At 35.6% G+C, this 20,025-nt stretch overlaps 1 protein-coding gene and 1 pseudogene across 4 annotated transcripts in view; both read right to left on the minus strand.

Annotated features, from left to right (window-relative positions):
• TRAK2 (trafficking kinesin protein 2) overlaps window positions 1–20,025 on the minus strand; it is a 75,374-nt gene that overhangs the window by 20,592 nt on the left and 34,757 nt on the right. For all 4 annotated transcript variants that reach the window (XM_007965848.3, XM_007965850.3, XM_038001750.2 and 1 more), the window contains exons 3-7: window positions 12,432–12,626; window positions 4,923–4,999; window positions 3,286–3,402; window positions 2,061–2,270; window positions 1,455–1,533 (exon numbers count right to left, since the gene is read on the minus strand). In XM_007965848.3, the coding sequence (XP_007964039.3) occupies window positions 1,455–1,533; window positions 2,061–2,270; window positions 3,286–3,402; window positions 4,923–4,999; window positions 12,432–12,626 (678 nt within the window). The remainder of the gene's footprint in view (window positions 1–1,454; window positions 1,534–2,060; window positions 2,271–3,285; window positions 3,403–4,922; window positions 5,000–12,431; window positions 12,627–20,025) is intronic.
• On the minus strand, window positions 12,839–17,984 carry LOC140712593 (SCY1-like protein 2 pseudogene; annotated as a pseudogene).

Raw genomic sequence — 20,025 nt, forward strand, 5'->3', positions numbered from 1 at the left:
AAAATAGAGCCTTTAAAATTTCACTAGGAATTTATTCACTCTCTATTTCATATGAAAAATTTGATATGTAAATACAAGCAGAAAAGCTACTTCTCAGTGTCATATAAAGCTATTTAAAAATTGACAGACAGCCTCTAACATTTCAAAGGATGGCAATACGGAGGCAGGAGATCTGGATCTGAGAGCTCTTGGGCAAGTCATTTCCTGTATTTTAAGGTGTAAAAGGAGGGTAGTGGATTCATGGTGGAGGAGAAAATTCAATTTATATTCCTTCTGGTTCTCTAATATTCTGCTATTCTAAGATATCACATTTTGAAGCCCATAGCCCAAATGAATTGATGATATTATCTATCATATCATTGCTTTCAATGTAAAAGGCTATATACAGTAGTCCCCTCTTATCTGTGGGGGATACATTCCAGGACCTGCAGTGGATACCTGAAACCACAGATAGTACTGAACTCTACACTATATATATTATGTGTTTTCCTAGAAATAAATAACTATGATAAAGCTTAATTTATAAATTAGGCACAGTAAGAGGTTAATAGCTAGTAATAAAACAATTATAACAATATTTCAGCACCCTTTGGGGCCATTACTAAGTATAATAAGGGTTACCTGAACACAAGCACTGCAATATTGTGATAATTGACCTGGTAACTGACGGCTACTAAGAGATGGTTACTAAGTGACTGACAGGCAGGTAGTAGATACTGCATGGAGATGTTGGACAAATGGATGATTCATATCCTGGGAAGTATGGACTAGGATGGCACAACATTTCATCATGCTACTCAGAATGGCTCGCGATTTAAAACTCATGAATTGTTTATTTCTGGAATGTCTGATTTAATATTTTCAGACTGCAGTCCGGGCCATGGCTAATGGAAACGATGAGAAGTAAAACTGCAGGTAAGGGATGACTGTTGTATTTACGGAGAAATTAAATATCTTTCTCCAGTGAAGCCAATCTTTTTCCAACTGATGTTTTAAAAAATTAGTTAACATTACCTCAAACTAAAACATACTCCTTTAAAGAAACATAACTGGCACTTTATACTCATTGATTGATAGGTTTTATGCCATCATTTAAGCCCTGGTTCTGCCACTTATCAGTTTTCTGACTTTGGCAAATCATCTTCCTCTATAGGACTATTTCCTCGTCAACAAAATGAGAGCTTTGGTTCCTTTCACTCTAACATGCTATAACTTACTTATGAAACATAGGTCTGTAATGATAATTGCAATTTGAAACAGATGTATTTCTTAAAAATACATATGGTATCTTATTTAGGGTTGTAGGCTCAATGTGATATTCCAAAATTTTCAGTAACCATTTAAAATTGTTTCTTGAGATGCTTCTACTGAAACCAGTGATCTAACTTCTGAGGTGGAGATACCCTACCAAAGAATTGTCCAAAAGGTACAAAAGAGAGTGTGTTAATACTCACGAAGTTCTTTAACACAGTCGCTGACAAGTTGTTGTTCCTTTTCTTCATAGGTAACAGTTTCTGTCTTTATGTGACAAGCCTTGAAGAAAAAAAATCAGTATGTGACAATACCTTCTAGTGATTTTACAGAAATAACTACAAAAACCTTTAATTCTCATTTGAAGACTAAATTTCATCACTTACAAAGGAAAAAACCCAACAACCTGTTCATACATCTCTACCTGGCTAATCCCTGGCCTTGGCTAAAATGATCCTTGCTTAAGTAGGACTTCCTCGATGCCCATACTATACAAGTTCACAGAATCTTGTAAATTTCTGACATAGCTCTTATTACAGTTGTAACTACTTAGTTACTTGTGTAAACTCCACAAGATACATTTTCTATCCTGTGACTTTCACTATTGTACTGTCAACCTGCTACTAACCACTTTTCAGTGGAATATAAGAACAATGGAAGGCAAGGCAAATACAGCTCCTCGTCCATGATGCTCTAATTGGAGTGCCAATAACAAATCCTTACTTATGCCGTATTTCACCTCAATAGTACCTGGATGTGAACTTTATAGCCTTTAAAGTAAAGGAAAATGGGAATTAGGTTGAACGTACCTTGGATCGAAGAGCCATATTCTCTTCTTCCAGTTCCTTGAGCTTTTCTTGCAGCATTTCCAACTGCAGCAACCCTTGAGATAAGCTAAAGGACTCATTGAATCGAAGAGGTGTAGAACAGCTGGAATCAGTTTCACTTTCTTCAGAGGCAATGGAGACAATTCGAAGTAACTCATCTTTCTTGGATAGCTCATGCTGCAGCTGATTAACCTGTCCATATAAAATGCTTGATTTTCATGTTCTTTATTTTGCATTATTTACAGCAATATAGCTTCTAATTCATGGAACAATTATTTTTCATCATAAAACAAAATCACAAAATCAGCTGCTAGGTTTTACTGACTAATGCAAGAAGTACTAAAAAGAGAGTAACAAACCCCAGATATCTCCTAAGTTACAATTTTAGAGCATTAGTTCAATAGTATAGCTTTTTTTCTACCCTAGGTGAGAAGAAAAGCCAATTTTCATATTGTATATATTATAGGAATATAGGAGAAAAATTCACCTAAGATAATACAGTCACAGCTGAAAACACGACGAAACTGAAAAACCTTCAAGGTATCAGAAGAGATCCCTACTTCAAATTGTTATCACAAGGGCTTGTAATTTTAAGATGTATATCACTGTGCATGTCTTCCTAGTACTGATTTTAGTTCTAGGAACAAATAGTTTCAACCTAAAGGCTTGAATGTTATAATCCATAATGCATTCATAAAATGCAAATGAAACCAGATAAAAATAACAAGTTACAGAAAATTTGAAATGTAACCATTCGAGTTAATAATAAATCAGTTCTTACTATAGAGGTTTATTGCTATGGAATAAATATATTTTCAAAGTTTCTTTTTCCTTTCTTCCTTTGTTTGGTTTTTGAATAAAGATGCCAAGATATTTGGGTAACTATTTTTTAAAAATAAATTTCAGATAAGATCACACACAAAGTCTACACAAAAGGGTATGGACAATTTTAATATCTAAGCAGGGTGCCACAGGTATTACAGATACTTAACATAGACTTTAAGTTGACCAAGGTAGTCACGTGAGTTCTCCTCTGTACAATTAACATTTAATTTCTCTACTGATTAGTTTAATGGACACCGACAAACTCAACAAGTACTGGTGTTATTTATCTATTGCCATCGTTTCAGGGACACCTAGGAAAATAAATTTTCAACTGCATAAAACCTAATTATTTCATGCTGCAGATATTTGATCAAAGGCTTACTTGATCAAAGGCTTGTCCCAATTGCTCCTCCAGGGATTCATTCTGCTCAGATAAGACATGGTTCCGCTTTAAGAGAGCTTGTCCAATTCGAGCAGCGAGTTCCAGATCACGATCTCTCTGTTAAAATACCAAATACACCTTTTCTTTGAGTATAAACAAGATTACATGGCAGTTCAGAAATGCTGTGGTCAGTTTTGGTAAAATCAAAAGCAATGTTCTAAAAAGCATCAAGATTCATTTTAATGCCTGGATACCACAAATAAACACAGGCTCTAGCACACAGGTAGTGCTTTAAACGTTGGTCAAATGGATAACCATCACTGTTCTAAATGAAAGAGGACATCCCTTTTCTTGATATCAGGTGAGATTTATTGATCATCCTAGTAAATTAAGAGTCTAGCAACCCAAACTTTAAACTTAGAATTTTTGGGAATTGGAAAATGAACATAGTCTTTAAAAATGAGGATGGGGTCTGTACAGTAAAAGCTCAACAAATATTTGTTGAATGCAGTTGTGTATCAAGCATGGTAATGATACAGAATTAGGTATTTAAGATACGGATCAGGTAGGTATGTAGAAAAAGAGTTCCATTTAGGGCAAAGCTATGTGAATTCAGCAGCTTAGAGGAAAGTGTAGCCAAGAGCTCTGTTGCCAACTGGTTCAAGAATGGCGATATGAAATAAAATAGGAGGTAAAAGACTGCAAATTTTGAGGCCATAGGATTCTGCCTAGAGTATAGAGAAGAAAGAAGTCTAAAGAAGCTGGTGGTAATCATGCAGGGAAGTCTGTAGAAAAGTCAAGCAATAGGCTTCCACCCAGAGTTATTATTTCTGGACAGATAGTGATACTTGGCAAAGGCATCGGAATTCCACCTGTGTGGTAGTGGTGAAGACTGTATTCTGTAGGAGAGAAAACTGTCAATACACATCTCACTGCCTTGTATGTGATCTACTTACAGTAATTATTATATAAATAAAATTAAGCTTCTATCCTTTCTCTCCATAGGCATATGAAAATGGAGGGATTATCTCCATATTTTAAAGACTCATTTTAAATATACACTAAGCGGCATACGTAGAAATCATTCTGGAGAGCTGGGGGGAGAGGGGAGAAGGATATGTTAGAGAAAGACTGTCTTCAATAAGATCAACTGAAACAGGTACAAAGGGAGACCTCTACTGATTGCCAACTAGAGGAGATACACTATATATCAAAAATGCCATAGACAAAGTGAGCTCAAATCATAGCCCAAACTAAAAGTAAAAAGGGGAGATATTCCAAACCGTAGGTATTGATTTGCAATGATAATGATACTGCTTTCTGAATGAGCAGCTCTGCTATAGGATAAATAACAGCAGAGGTTATTTTAAAATGATTATTATTTTTTTAAAGATTAATGCTTTTCTAGGAAGGGGAGGCCAGCCAACACCATTAAATAAATAATTAACTATAAATCCTCTATAGCATCATCACAATAATAAACTTCAGGAAACATTCTACTTTGAGATGTCAGTTGTTCCAGTAGTAATGACCTTATACAAAATAACCCAGAGCACATACAACATTTTCCATTTGATGTGCAAATTTGATCCTCAAGTTTTACCTTTTTGTACTGGAGAAAGAAAAGATATTCCTACCTCTGCCAGGAGATGTGTAACCATGTCGATGTCATTGTAAGTTTTGGTCATCTGCTCCACCCTGTCTGTGCCTAGAACTAATATAGTTAAAAACAACTATTTATAGGCTTTAGCAATAATGGAAAAATTTAAATATTAATAAGAATTGAGAGATAACAACAACAAAAACCTCAGGTTTTTACAAAAAGTCATTCAGGAGAATAAAAATATATGTGAAAAAAAGAAATGTTTTATGTATTAGACACTCAAGAAATAGTCCAATCATTACAAACAAAGTGCATATCATACAATAATTAAGAAAGTATCAAATGATCATAAGGCAGTCACATCTTGACTATCTCCTACTTCCCTGGTAAGACAGGAAGTTTGGGACACTCACTTATGAGAATGATGGCTGGGAGAACGGATTGTTACTGATAGATTTACAGTCTAATCTAAATTAAAGTTACTAAGGGGTATTAGTGAAGGGTTATGCTGTTATAAGGAATTTAATTGGAATTCTGCTGTGATTATCTTAACCATCTATGATCATCTACCATGTGAGCTAATGTAAACAAGGAACAGGACTTGTAGGACTTTTTCTGGTTCTGTTATGAACCATTATTCCTTTAAGCTTAATTAAAAACCCTTTATCTGTATAAAAATCTTTCTCCCATCCAGGTCTCAGCTATAAAATAAATTGCATGCTACATTATCAGTTGTATAATTCAAGCTCTGTATTTCTACACTTCACAAATTCAGGAATTGTCAATATACCTAGATAATTTAGTTCAAAAGAGAAGGGCAAATATGACTCCAATGATTCCAGTCACACTAAACGTATCTAAAAGTTAATAATGCATAACAAAAGAGGGCTCTTTTGACTTTGAACATGATATGTTACTGCAGAACATAAATCTGTGTTTGACTTAGACTGCTTTTATTACAACTAGTTTGCCTTGAAGTGTGAAAAGGACAGGGGCTTTGGAGTAGAAAAGCTGAATTCATAAATTTTAGGAGCTGGAAGAAGTCATTTAACCCTTCTGAGATTCAGATAATAAATACGGAGGTGATAACACATCTCATGAGGTTATTAAGAAGATCAAATATGATAATCTACTGAGCCATAAATTATTCGGTAAACTGCTAAGTATCATATAACTGTTTATAATTACTACCCCTAAATAGAACTGGTAGGTATAAAATGATCCTGACTTTAAATTCTCTGAGTTGGCAGTAATTCGTAGTTCCATAGTCCCATTTTAACACTTTAGGGTACCCAAAAGACTGAGTATGAAGGGATATCATTAGATATGTTTTACTTTTATCTGAGCTTTTTATTTTCTCCCTAGCACCACTGACTAAAATGAATCTGGGAATTACCTATAGCTTAATTATTAATAACAGCCTTATTCCTAGTTAAAAGTAAAACAAAGTGCTGGCTTGATGGTAATGAGGAGATAACTAAAAAAGATTTAAACTGAAAATATAAAAACTTTTCTTAAAACCTAGAAATAAACATTTGTACTCCAAAAGAATTTATATTTACAAATAGAGAAACTAACACAATGATTTAACCACAGTGATAAGGGAAACAGACTTTTGGGCCTAAGGAATAGACACAGTATAATTTGGTAGCATAGCGGGAACAAAGGATTAAATAATTAAGGCAAATACTTACAGTGAATGGTCTCCTCTACTTCTGGTCTCAATAACAAAATTAGGAGAAAAATATAAAATCAACATATCCATGCTCTAAACTAATTACAGAAATGGTTGTAAACCCAAATGTAGTATAGAGCAATGGCTCTTAACTCCAGATTCTGATTTAATTAATTTCAGGGAGCCCTATGGCGCTGGTAGTATGTAGAAGATTCCCAGGTGTTGAAAATGACGTGGAGCCAGGAATTAAAATCACCAATCTAGGGTTAACACCCAAAGCAAAAATCAGGCATCCTATAGACTCAGTCAAAACCAGTTTTTATACAACTAGTTTAAAAAACACACGACATGATTGACCAGAGTTAAAGATGAAGTGGTAGATTTAACTTGGAGTAAGACTAGTAAGTTAAGGATATTAAAAACAACTGTGAACCACAAGTCATATATGATGAAAGGGGAATAAAAAAATGAAGGACACAGTAACACAGTAAAGAAATGTTTAGAATAAAATATGTTTTAGTAAGGAGGAATGAAAATATATTTCCTATAAATGCTTACCATCTGTTACAGCATAAAAATTTAAAGCTAAACCTTAAGAAGTTATCTAGTTTAATGATCTTACTTTCCTGTATGAGGAATCTTCTCTGAGAGAAATTATGTGGCACGTTCAAGACCGCGAAGAAAGTTATTAGTGCCAAACTAGGATTTTACTATGGAGATGATGAGATGATAATAACGCTCATCTCACAAGGTCATTAGAAAAAACTCAGATGATTTAAGAGTCCAGTAATGAGCTCTTTCCACTTTGCTGCTGTTTCTGCCGCAGCCCCACTAAGAACATAAAAAAGTCCTTGTCGAATGAAATACCAGCATATACATCTGTGAATGCATGTTATATAATAAAACAGCATAGATCCCAATTTTGCTTTTTAAAGTGTGAGCATATCTATAAATATCTATATTGAAGAGAGCCTGGAAGGATATACATTAAAATGTTAATGTAGTTATCTCTGGGTAAGGATTATGGCTGATCTGTTTTCTTTTCAGTGTTTTGCCAATTTTCCATAAAGAACAAATGTTATCTTTCCAAACAGAAAAAAACCCAGAAAACAAAAAACAAAAAAAAACTCCACAAAAACCCAGCAACCCTTGTTAAAAAGTTTCAAAAAGCAAAAATGAACTTTAAAATGCCTAAGTATTTGTTATGGCAAAGAAGTTATATAGTGCAATCAGAATTTTCAAATTCTTACATTGTACGCGCAGCCTAGATACTACCAACTCACAAAAGCTGGGCCTCTTCAATCGCACAGAAAGATGTCAGGCACAAAACAGAAAGGAACACAATGGATTTTTCTCTCTGCAGTGGAATCAGTTCTGTCTTCTCTTCCTTAACACAACACTCCTGATAAAGACATGCTGCTTGGAAGGATTCCAAAAGCACTCAGGGCCAAAGTCTTAAGTGTTTAATGTCTTGGCATTTAGACATTGTAATTAAATGCTTCAAAAACCACAGACTAGTTCTTCATCATAATTCTGTAACCAAGAATGTAGAGAGAGCCAAGCAGGTTGTCTTTGTTAAAATCAATCCTATCAAAACATATTTTCCCTTCAGTTTTCAGTTGTTGAAAATATGTTAAATGATACAGAAATTAGCAACGATCCTTGCTTATTTCCAGATACGCACTTTCCTCACTCTCTAAAAAAGTATTTATACATCAGGGAGATGATAGATATTTTTACAGAACCATTTTGCAACTTGTTTCCAGAGGTTGTTAATTAATGTGCAATATTTTTGGTGTAATATTTGGAGAATCTAATGTTCCTGAAAATATGGGGTGGGAGTTTAACATACATAAGCACTTCACTAATCCTTACTTTATGTTCTAGCCCTGCATAATTTCACAGTAACCGGCTCAATCTCAGATTATTTTCAGGATGGGAAACACCGTTGATAATCCATTCTAGTATCTGCCATTTACATGAGATGGTGCTTGATAGTTCTCTCATATGTCCCTTCTCAAGATCTAAAGTTTTTACCCCAATTATTGAATTCCAAAAAGAATTCTAATCCTGCAGCACTCTCCAACGTTCTCACACCAAAACCAACAAAAACAACAACAACAAAATAGAAATGAAACACAAACAGTGCCCACGTGGCATAGTAAAAGCTACAATAGCTCCTGACAACTACAGGCCGGTCCTGAGGTTTTAACCCTAAAGAAGCGACCACAGCCATTGCTGCTACGATACAGCAAACATTTCTGCCTTCAAAATGACTGAGAGAAACTGATGATACACACCATCTAAGGCAGTCTTTCTCAACAGGATTCCAGGGCAGAATCAGGCCCTACAGACCATTTGAATGACAATTTTCTCAATTCTCCCAAGGACTGCACAAAGCTAGTACCTGATGCATGGATGATAAGGCAATCCATTGTATAAACGCTAAGTGTCTTAGAGTATATAGCTTAATTCTCTTGTGGAACCGAAGGAGAGAGTTTATCTAGGGGAAACATAAATCTGCTAACCTCTATGACTGGGCTTATGGTTAACACTTCCTGAACTTCATCTGTCATATGTCCTTTTCTGCCAGTACAGGTTAATAATTTTTGAGGGCAGAGCCTGAGGAAAAGTATACCTACTAATTGGAAGTAATAACTTCTATGACCATATTTATCTGCAAAATTATACACTCTCCCCAATTCCTTAATTCTCCTATTAATGTCACTGTGAAATGGCCATTTACTTTGGTTGGCAATGCTTTGTATCAGGGGTTCTCAAACTTGAGTGTGCATCAGTATCACCAGAAAGACTCTTTAAAACGCAGACAGCTAGGACTGTCTCACTCCCAAAGTCTCGGATTTTGTAGGTGGAGTAGGCGGCCCAAGCATATGAATTTCTAACAATTTCTCAAGTGACATTGATTGCAGGGGTCCACACTTTGAGAACCACTGCCTAAAATAAAACTTAGATAATCATTTTTCCCCCTCTTATGCCTTAGGAAGTGGTAAAGGTGATCCTATATTACCAAATAAAACCCCCTGAAAGAATCATGTTTCTAACATTAGCCTTTAAATGAATAAATGGTACAGTCTGTAACGTGTTCTGATTGCACGGCTCCCCCACAGCTCACTCTGGGACTCAGTCTTAATAAAATCAAGAAAACCCTGGGGTGGACTGTTCAGCAGGAAAAACAATTTTTGACCATCTTAAACTTTACATGTGTGTGGCAGGGACTGGGATGGATTGATTGATTTTTTTTGCCCACTCATTGCTCTCCCAATGTTCTATCTTAAAAGTAAACAATCTCCTTCTGGATTGGGTGACTTCAGAGAACTACCCACTCTTCCTCATTTCGTGTGAGATAGGCTCCGAAGCTCAAATGCTGGCTACGTTTCCTTCCAAATCAGTATTTTCTCACAGCTCTTTCAATTTCTTTGTGTTATACAAGAAAGAAAGTGCCTTTGCCTGTGCCGCCTTTTTACTAGGTGTTAAAATTCATTTTAATAAGCACAAGTATCCACTGGCATGTGAGAGGAAGAGATACGCCCAAAGTAACCCAGGGAGCTGAGCTCTAGGATGGTCTGCCAGGGTACATGGTAATTATTCAAAACCACAAATCTCGAAATCTCAGAGGGATAGAAAACTGTGGGAAAGGGTGAGAGAATGTGTTGTATCTTCCTTTTTAAACTTTGGTCAATTTGCTAAATAAAATAAATCATTTAGCTTTTACATTCACAAGGTGTAAATGCATAATGAAGTTTGTATGTGATTTAACTATTAACCTTTAAAATAACAGTGGAATTTAAAGTACAGTGCAAAGGTAAATTATCAGTATTATCCTAGCTCATCTGCTTCATGATCTTAGGTATATCATGTATAGTTCAATTTTCAAACTGTTGAAGTGAAAATAGTACCATTACACTAAAGAAATAGGATAGTTTTCCAGAACCCTGAAGTATGGGTCAGTATCATCCTATTAATCTCAAGTTTTAAATTGCTCCCTTGGACACTATCATTTTGTAAAAAGTCTTGGAAAGTATTTTAAATTTTGCCTTTTATTTTCTAGGCTTTTTACTTATAATTCATCCTAAAAGTTAACTCCATTAAATCATGATCTAAGACTACTTTCTAGCTATAGTTTTGCCGCTCAGTAGCTGAGAGGACAAAGAACAAATAAACTGAAGGGCACTTTCTGTGACACTTTATCAAAATAATGACAAACTAAATTTATCCAGATGAAATTTCAGTTTGAAAGTTCTTAGCAATTTAGGCTGGGTATGGTGGCTCACACCTGTAAGTAATCTCACCACTCTGGGAGGCTGAGGCAGGCGGATCACAAGGTCAGGAGTTTGAGACCAGCCTGACCAACATGGTGAAACCTCGTCTCTACTAAAAATACAAAAATTAGCTGGCGTGGTGGGGTGCGCCTGTAATCCCAGCTACTCAGGAGGCTGAGGCAGGACAATCGCTTGAACCTGGGGGGGCAGAAGTTGCAGTGAGGTGAGATCGTGGCATTGTACTGCAGCCTGGGCAACAGAGCGAGACTCCGTCTCAAAAAAAAGAAAAGAAAGTTCTCAGAAGTTTAAACACTCAAGGAACAAAAGGAACCAGAAATAAGAAACACTGTTCCTTCTAAAAATGATTTTCCAGAAAAATCTCAAGCAAGCAAATTCTCAAACTAAAATGTCAAGAAAACCTTTGGAGCCTTAATTTAACTTAATTTAGCTATTTAAAAGAAAGATTAAGGACAAAAACACAATTGTATTTGGGCTTCTTGATATTTCAGTTTCTGAAATAATGTTTATACATTATATTTATACGTCAATAACAATCTGGCATTAAAACACTACAACACTCACTGGGCTTCTTGATATTTCAGTTTCAGCTGAAACAATGTTTATAAATTTTTTTGAGTAGTAATAAGTTCTAAGAAACGACTAGAAAAAAATTCTAGGAAACTAGTGCTAAAAACAAGTTAATGATTACGATGAAAATGAGTATTGCACAATAGTCATTCTCCAACGACAATCTGGCATTAATCACTGAAGCACTCACTGGGAAAATGTCTAGGATCTGATGCAATCACCTGCTTAATTCTAATTAAAGGAATTTCACAAACATATCAATATTGAACTCATAAGATTTTATTATATATCCTAATAGCTACTGTGCACACAACATTTTTTACCAAATGAATTTTTAGAAAAGTAATTTCAGCCTTAATGCAGATTTTTGGGATAAAATCAAATGCAAAAAGGTCTCCATACCTTGAAGTTCAAAAATTTCCTTATCTTTTCTAATAGCTTGGTGTAAAACAGACCTATTTTTAGGACAAATCTGGCTCAGTCTCTCACTTAGGAATCCTTAAATAATACTATATAGTGTATATTTATTTCTCCTGGCATTATTAAAATTTCTTATGTATCTAACAACTATGCTTAATTATGCTGACATAATTCTTGTGACTGTGTTTAATAAAGATATTAATAAAGATAAAAGTCAAAAGCTGATAGCTTAGGATACCAAACTACTGGGATAATAAATGTTGACAGTTATAAAGGAATATTAAAATTTTAAATCACTTCGCTTTTTAAAAAGTTCCCTTTTCTACTCAGTCTGAGGAAAATATCAAGTCATGAAAACATCTAAGTGTGTTTGCAACACTGGACACTGAGAGTCCTAAGGATGACAAACTTTCTGCATTCAGATGTAACACAGAATTATCTCTTCCTGTGAAATCAGTTCACATGAAAGTAGGTATACACTGAACATTGGCTATTAAACATCAATGCTTTAAAAATCAATACCAAGATACCCATGATCATTACTTCAATGCACAGACTAAAAGAGTAAAAAAATACTCACTCATATAGCGGAAAGTCTCTTCAGCAAGGACTGGAGAGAGGGCATCAGATGCATGTTGCTGCTGGTGTGGAGACTGAGTCCAGTCTTGATTTTCATATAGAAAGAGAGTGTCTACTTTTAGCCTATACTGTGGTAGTTGTTCTTCTAGCAGACTCACCAGCTCAACTTCAGGGAGATCCTCATTGGAGCAGACATCTGAAGAGGAGAGTCTATGTAAATGAATCCAATATATTTCAACTTTTACTAGGCTACAGAGAAAATTATGAAAATTAGTTTTTCTAAAGTAGGACAACCAAAGAAATACTAGACAAGATCATTTCTCCACTGATTTTTATTAGTATATCCTAGTAGTATAGTTTTTTTTTCTTTTAGTAAGAGAACTTCTAAAGTAAAAATGATGGCATACATTTTTTTGACAGTAATTTTTAAAAAGTATTTTTAATGGACACAAAATAATTGGATATATTTATGGGGTACATGCGATATTTTGACACCTGTATACAATGTATAATGATCAAATCAAGGTAATTAGCACATTCCTTACCTCAAGCATTTATCATTTCTTTGCATTGAGGACATTCAAAATCCTACCTTTTATCTGTTTGAAAATATACAACAAATTATTGCCAAGTATGGCCACCCTATGGTGCTAAAGAACACTGGAACCTATTCCACCTATCCAGCTGTAATTTTGTATCTGTTAACCAACATCTCCTGATCCCTCCTTCCTGCTACCCTTCCTAGCCTCTAGTAATCACTACTCTACTCTCTACTTCTAGATCAACTTTGTCAGCTTCCACATGAGTGAGAACATGCAGATACCACAAATCTGAATTACATACTATCTAAATATATTGCTTAGTGACTATAACTATGTTTTTTTTGATTTTTAATTTTTTAATTTTTTAATTTTAGGTTCAGGAGTACATGTGCAGGTTTGTTATATAGGTAAACTCGTGTCATAGGGGTTTGTTGTACAGATTATTTTGTCACTCAGGTACTAGGCCTAGTAACCCAACAGTTATTTTTTCTGATCCTCTCCCTCTTCCCACCCTCATCCCTCACATACGCCTGTCTGTTGTTCCTGTCTTTATAACTATGCTTTTAAAGTTTAGAATTAATTTGTAGAAACTTCATATTTTCTCCCTATCAACCTATTTAGTACTGTTTAAAAGAGGTCTATGTCTCTGAAGCAGCAGCAGGCTGCTTAATTTTTAAACAGTATTTTTAATTGACACAAAATAATTGGATATATACTTTTTAAAAACAAAGTGAAAGGGGTCTGATCTCAACTTACACGCTTGGGGGAAAAAGCAATACAAAGCAACCAGCAGAAAATAGTTTCAAAGGGATAAAATGATATGCTCTTTAATAACAAAATTTGAATTCTGTGGATGATTCTTCAAAATCTGGAAAAATTACATTTTAGTATATTCTCATAGTCACTAAATGTTTTTAAAAATTGCATTAAATTTTACTGAGCACTGGCACTGAAATAAGTACTTTATCATTTTTATTTTAAAGAAATGGTACATCTACATCTCAAAACATGTGAGGTGAAGAAAATCGGAAAGGGGAGGGAAAAAAAAGTTTCCTCTAAAAAATCTTCCCTATCCTTCACATAACATAAATTTAATATGGTATAGCGATAGTTCTGGTCTGAGTCCTGACTCTACACATACCACAATGTGACACTGGGTAAATTACCTCAACTCTAACCCTCAGTTTCCTCATCTGTAAAATGGAGAAGGTACTTACCTCCTAGGTTATATGAATTAAATGAGACAAATGCATGAAAAATACTTGTATTTAGTACAATGCCTTGCACACTGTGGAGGCACTCTATCAATGACAGCTTCTTTTTTTTTTTTTTTTTTTTTTTTTTTTTTAAGAGAAGTAAAGTTTATTACATTTGAAACAATACAGCAGAAATCTCAAAAGTTTACCCATTAAATACAGTTTAATTCTTACAAATCTCCTTTTGAAAATGCAATTCATATATGCTGCAACCTCAGAAGTTTGAATTTGAAATGAAATATGAAGTTAGTAGTCAGGGAAGTCACATCAGAGTGCTTTGTCAAATATCCAAACAAATCAGCATATACCAAAGTGATTCTAAATATATCCAAGTGAATGCAGAAAAATACATGACCATTTGAGGCAGACCATGCTAAAATATAATTTACAATGATTAGTTTACATTTAAGATGGTTAGCCAAGGAAATGTAGGTTAAGTTAAATTTTGTAGTATTTGCTCAGTCTCTTTGTACTAAACATTAGTTCATCTGAAAAGCAAGTTTGGAAAAAGCAAATAACCTGATCTCTTTATGCTTATCATTTTCTCACTGTCGTCTTAAATGGAAGCAAATCAGTACAGCATCAAGATTTTTCACATATTAAAATGAACACTAACGACTTGTGAAGGTAGACTGTGTACCATGTAGTACTTAATAGATGAGCTTGCAATGACCATCCACTCAATTTTTTAAATAACACAAAGATTCATAAGCCAAAGTAAACATCTGATTAAAAAATTCAGCTATTCAAGATAACTCAGTTGTCCTTTTTCTCTTTGAGATTGGGAAGGGTTGGGTCTTTAAAAACCTGAAGAGGAGTTGGTAAGAGAAAAAAAATCCTCAATCCTTTAAAAAAACTCAACTGGTTAGAAGACCATACAGCTACTATGCTGGCATAGTATCTGTGACAGATGTTTTCTGTCACAGAACGATTCACTTTCCCATAGAAGTAGTTCCTCTAAGCCAACTATATAAAGATGTAAATCAGTTCACCCATGATTAAAACTGAAATAATCCTTCACAATAGAAGGAAGACACCTCACCCAAAAAGATCTTTTAAATCACTGCTAGCTGAACTGCTACTGGTCATAGTAGTTGGTGGCTATGCAAAGTTCCGTGGGTTGAAGAAAGGATTACCCTGCGTACCAAAGGCAGATTGTCCTATCATGTTCATCTGTGTTCCCATTACTGAACTGCCCATAGCTGGAGAACCTTGAGGAGGTACAAACTGATTGAACCACTGATTTGGTTTATGTTGTGATAACTGGTTCATGCTAACTTTGGGTTTCTGAGGGCCAAAGAGATTATTAAGGGCAGACATATCTGTGGGTCTTTGTTGGGTTGGCTTTGCACCAGCAGGAGGAACATTCAAAGCATTGAAGTTTGGCAAAGTGGGAGGGGTTCCAGAGTCATCTTAGTCACTCCAACTGTGCTTGGACTACTGTAGAAGTTCTGGTTTGTAGTAACAGGCATGTTGAATCCTGAAGTCTGAAAGCCCATATTGGCATTTAGGCCACTTGTCAAATTTTTCTTTGCATTATCAACTGGTATAGAAAACATCATGCCAATGCCCATGGAAGGAAGAGAAGTGAAAGTACTTGAAGCAGAAGATTTAGGGGTACTAACAGAAAGGCTAGTCGAAGATGACATATTATCCATCAATGTGTCTGTCAAGTCAGTCTGTTTAACAGTAGCAACAGGTGTATGCACTTGAGGTTTAAGAGGCTGCTGGCTTTTCAACTTCTGTGCCTGCTCTTGTTCTTTTGCTAATTTTTGTTTTTCTTCAAATGTAAGTGATGCTGTTTTACGTTTATTCTGTAACCCATCCTCTTTATTTTCGGAATCACTGCCAGTCAGAAGGTCTGCTCCAATGTGGTTAACAACCTTGTCAATTTGCTGATTCAAAATATTTGTAACTTTTGTCTCCCCAGAAACATTAATTTGATTTCCTATGTCCAAAGATTTCTGCTGTTCTTGCATTATATGAAGTTGTTCCAGCTTAGTCTTATGTTCAGAATCCAATCTATTAAGCATCTCTTTTATGATGGAAATGAAAGAATTGAACTGATTAAGATTGTTTTCAATACTCAGGGGAATAAGATGAGGCAATACTTATCCAGCCAGCTGCTCTTTGGTGATTCCCAACTTATGAGTAAAAGTACATTTGTAAATGCCTAAAATACCCATGAAGACTGCAGATTCTTTGGATGAAATTTGTTGTAAGAAGGGTAGGATATCATCAAGTACAAACCACTTATCCAGGTATTCCAAAATCTTTCATAAGCACACTAATGAATTTACACAAACAGCAAGGGAAGACATTTGTAGACAGGCATTTTTAATTCTTGGTATCAAAGTACGTTTCACGGATGGGTAGTCTATAAGATTTGCAAAGGCTAGAATGATGTTTAGACAGAATGTTTAGACAGATGTTTAGTCTGAATGGAAGGAGCTTCTAGTGCTCTGTAAACCATGAGTAGAACACTGTTCTTTATCTCATTGGGAGGGGTTTTGGTTAGTAGCAAATCCATTTTTTTGTCGGAAAATTACCAAAATCTGGATTGGCTCCTGCTGCTTAAACACAGGACCAAGTTCAGGTGGAATTAATTTGACATATTCTTCTTTGGTGCATTCCTCAATGATCAGTAGAACACTGGGCAAAACAAAAGGTACCATGTCAGGGTTTACAAATTCTGAAGTCAAACAAGTCAAAATTCTCTGCACAATGACATGCTTGGGCAGTAGAACCTTTGACAGTCTGTTGAAAAACTGTGATTTCTGAAGATAATCTCTTTGGAATAAGGTATCAAAACATTGCAGTGTTACTGCACCAACATCATCAAAGAAGGGAATCTGTCATTTGATCTGCATCTGGTCTTACTGTTAAATGTTGGAGTTACATTTAACAGTAGCTTTACATGTTCACGAACTTCCTCAGGTATATTTGTAAGTGAATTAGGTCCTAAATAACTCAACTGATCCAACTGCCTACTGAAACTCTTGTAAATATCTTGCTTATTGACTTCAAATATAGGTTTCCTTTTATTAAATACAGCATACATAACAGTTCCTAAAGAATACAAATCACTGGCTGTTTCACAGTTCACATAAAGTATGTATTCAGGAGCCAAATATTCAGGATTTGGAAGACACAATGAAGTTAAATTTGGGTCCCATTCTTTACAAGGAAATTTAGGCTCTTGTTCAGAAGGATTGGTTGATGATACACAAAAATCAAAACCCATTATTTTCCAGGCTCCACTTTTATTCACAATTGTATTTTCAGGAGTAATATTTCCACGTACCATTTTCACACTGCTATGCAAGAATGACAAGCCTTCAGAAACCCGAAGCAAACCACATTTGGTTTCTACATCATAAAGTTTATAATCCTTAATGTCTGGAGACATAGGGAAAGGCAGAGTTTCCCAGTTACCAAGAACACTGGCTAAACTGGCAAAAACTGGTTCTGTACAAAATGCCAAGGAATCCCTGGATTCTTCTAAAGGATGCTGGACAGTAAGAAGTCGAGGGTGTTGAAGTCGAGTTAAGTGTTGGACTCTTCGTTTTAAAGAATCGATGATTTGATCCTTTTCAAATTTTTGATATTTGTCAATCATTTTTCATCAAAGACAAAAACAGCCACTACTTTGTTGACTTTTTTGTGCCATTAAAAATCTCCCAAGCTAGCCCACTGCCACCACTGGCAATGTGTCGACCAACATCAAATTCTCTAGTGACAGGATTTCCCATTACAGCACTAGTGACATCAGCTGTTACTTCTGTAACAGTACTCTTCAATTTATTACCACATGGACTCCATGGCTGCAATATTGGGCAGTCAAAGTTACCTTTTCCCTCTCCTTCCAGGAGGGGTAGAGCTGGGGCTCCTTTTCCCCACCCCCCAAACACAGGCGGTTCCTGCTCTGCTTTCGCACCTGGCAGCTGCCTCCTGCTTACTCCATCGCCTCCACCACCCCCACAGGCACAAACAGAGCACAAACACCGCCTGAGCTGGATGAGGGAAAGAGGTAGGGAGGGGAGGGACTGGGGACAGGGACTAAGGGAGGGCAAAAAAGACTGAAAGACCTATTGTCAGCTACTTTTATTACTGTATTACTATTGATTTTTTAGAACTAGAGATCAAATCAAGATTACTAAAATAAGGTTGCTATAGTATCTAAATAATTACAGAGTATTAAAGGTAGAAGGTACTTTCAGAAACCATCCAATCCTGCCTCCTAGATAAGGATACTGAGACTTAAAGATGGGTAACTTGCCGAGGACAACAGAACCACCAGATGTGTGTCTTAATTTCCTATCCAGCACTGTACCCATTCTTGTTGCTATCTGCCATTTACAGGACAAAGGCTGACAACTTGTCCTAGAAAGCAAGTTCCTACACATCATGTCTCCAACATACAGTATTAGTCCTACATATTTCCTAATTCCTCCAGGTGTCTAATCTACTTATTGTCTTATTTTTCATTCTTAATATTAGAAAGATCCTGGGTTTTGGCATCAGACGTAGCTTCTGAATGTGACTCCTCTACTAATTAAGTTAGACACACGATTTATCCTTTCAGAGCCTTAATTTCTCTCATTTGTAAAATAAAGATCGTTTATCACTCACAACAGTAGTAAGAAGTAACTAAAATAAGCAATTAAGGCACCCAGGGTATCTGGCAGATCATAGGTACTCACTGAATACTATTTACATCACTACTCTCTCACTTGCACACCTACAACACCCACCCCCCATCTCTGAACAAAACTGGGCTTTTGTGTCTTTATGTATCTGCCACTATCTTCCTGTTCCCAGTACTGCCCAGCATTTAACACCTCCCAAACTTAGCTGTTTACAAAAAAGGAGAGTTATTCCTGTTAACATGCTTAAAATACTAGGGCTTAAAATAGAGAAAATACAGGATGTCATGTCAGCCCTCTCACTTTTAAAGAGATGTGGTATTTCCTTTGTGGGTAGTATAATGAAACATGCTCTAGCTCTGGCAAAGAACAACAAAGTACTGGTTAAGAACACAAATCCTTAAGAGAGTAAATTCCTGCTACTTGACCTTGACTTAACAATGACATTTTAATAAGTTAAATACAAGGAGGCTGGCAATATCAGACATCCCTATTCACCCAGAAGGAGAAGCAGTGGCTTGATCATCACAATGAGACAGAGATGAGGTAGATTTAAAACCTTAAATATGATTCTAAATAAGCTCTCAATCCTTACAGAGCTCTTAAATAAGAGACCTGAACATATATCCAAATTCTATTATTACAAGTTCCATGTGATTATCCGAATTTTTCCTGCTGCACATATATTACATATAGATTGTCATTTTAATACTCAGGAAGAGAAGTTGACTATAAATACATGCAGAGCTAAAAACAGACTATTAGGTATTCAAGCGTATAGTGGAAATAAAGAACAAAAGTGACATTCATTACAAGAGATACTAGTCCCTAGACGTTTTCTTCAAATAGGTATTAATGAAATCCTGTGAAAATTCAAGGTCATGAAGTCCCTACTTCCAAAATGTAATATTAAAAATGAGTGTACAATCCAGGCTTAGTACATTAAGCTAAATATTCTTTAGACTAGCTCTTCCACCTTGCTTCCACATTCTGATAATGTTCCATTTATTACTCTTGCCCAGGCTTGACAACTCCTTCTCTACCATTTTATCCTCCAAATGTCTCTTCCATATGTCCATTTTTTTCCAGTCATGCCTACTGGTAAGAGAATTAAATCAGTGCTAGAATCAAGCATACTAGGGCATGGTCTA

The sequence above is a fragment of the Chlorocebus sabaeus genome, chromosome 10, assembly GCF_047675955.1.
Source record: "Chlorocebus sabaeus isolate Y175 chromosome 10, mChlSab1.0.hap1, whole genome shotgun sequence".
Lineage (NCBI taxonomy): Eukaryota > Metazoa > Chordata > Mammalia > Primates > Cercopithecidae > Chlorocebus > Chlorocebus sabaeus.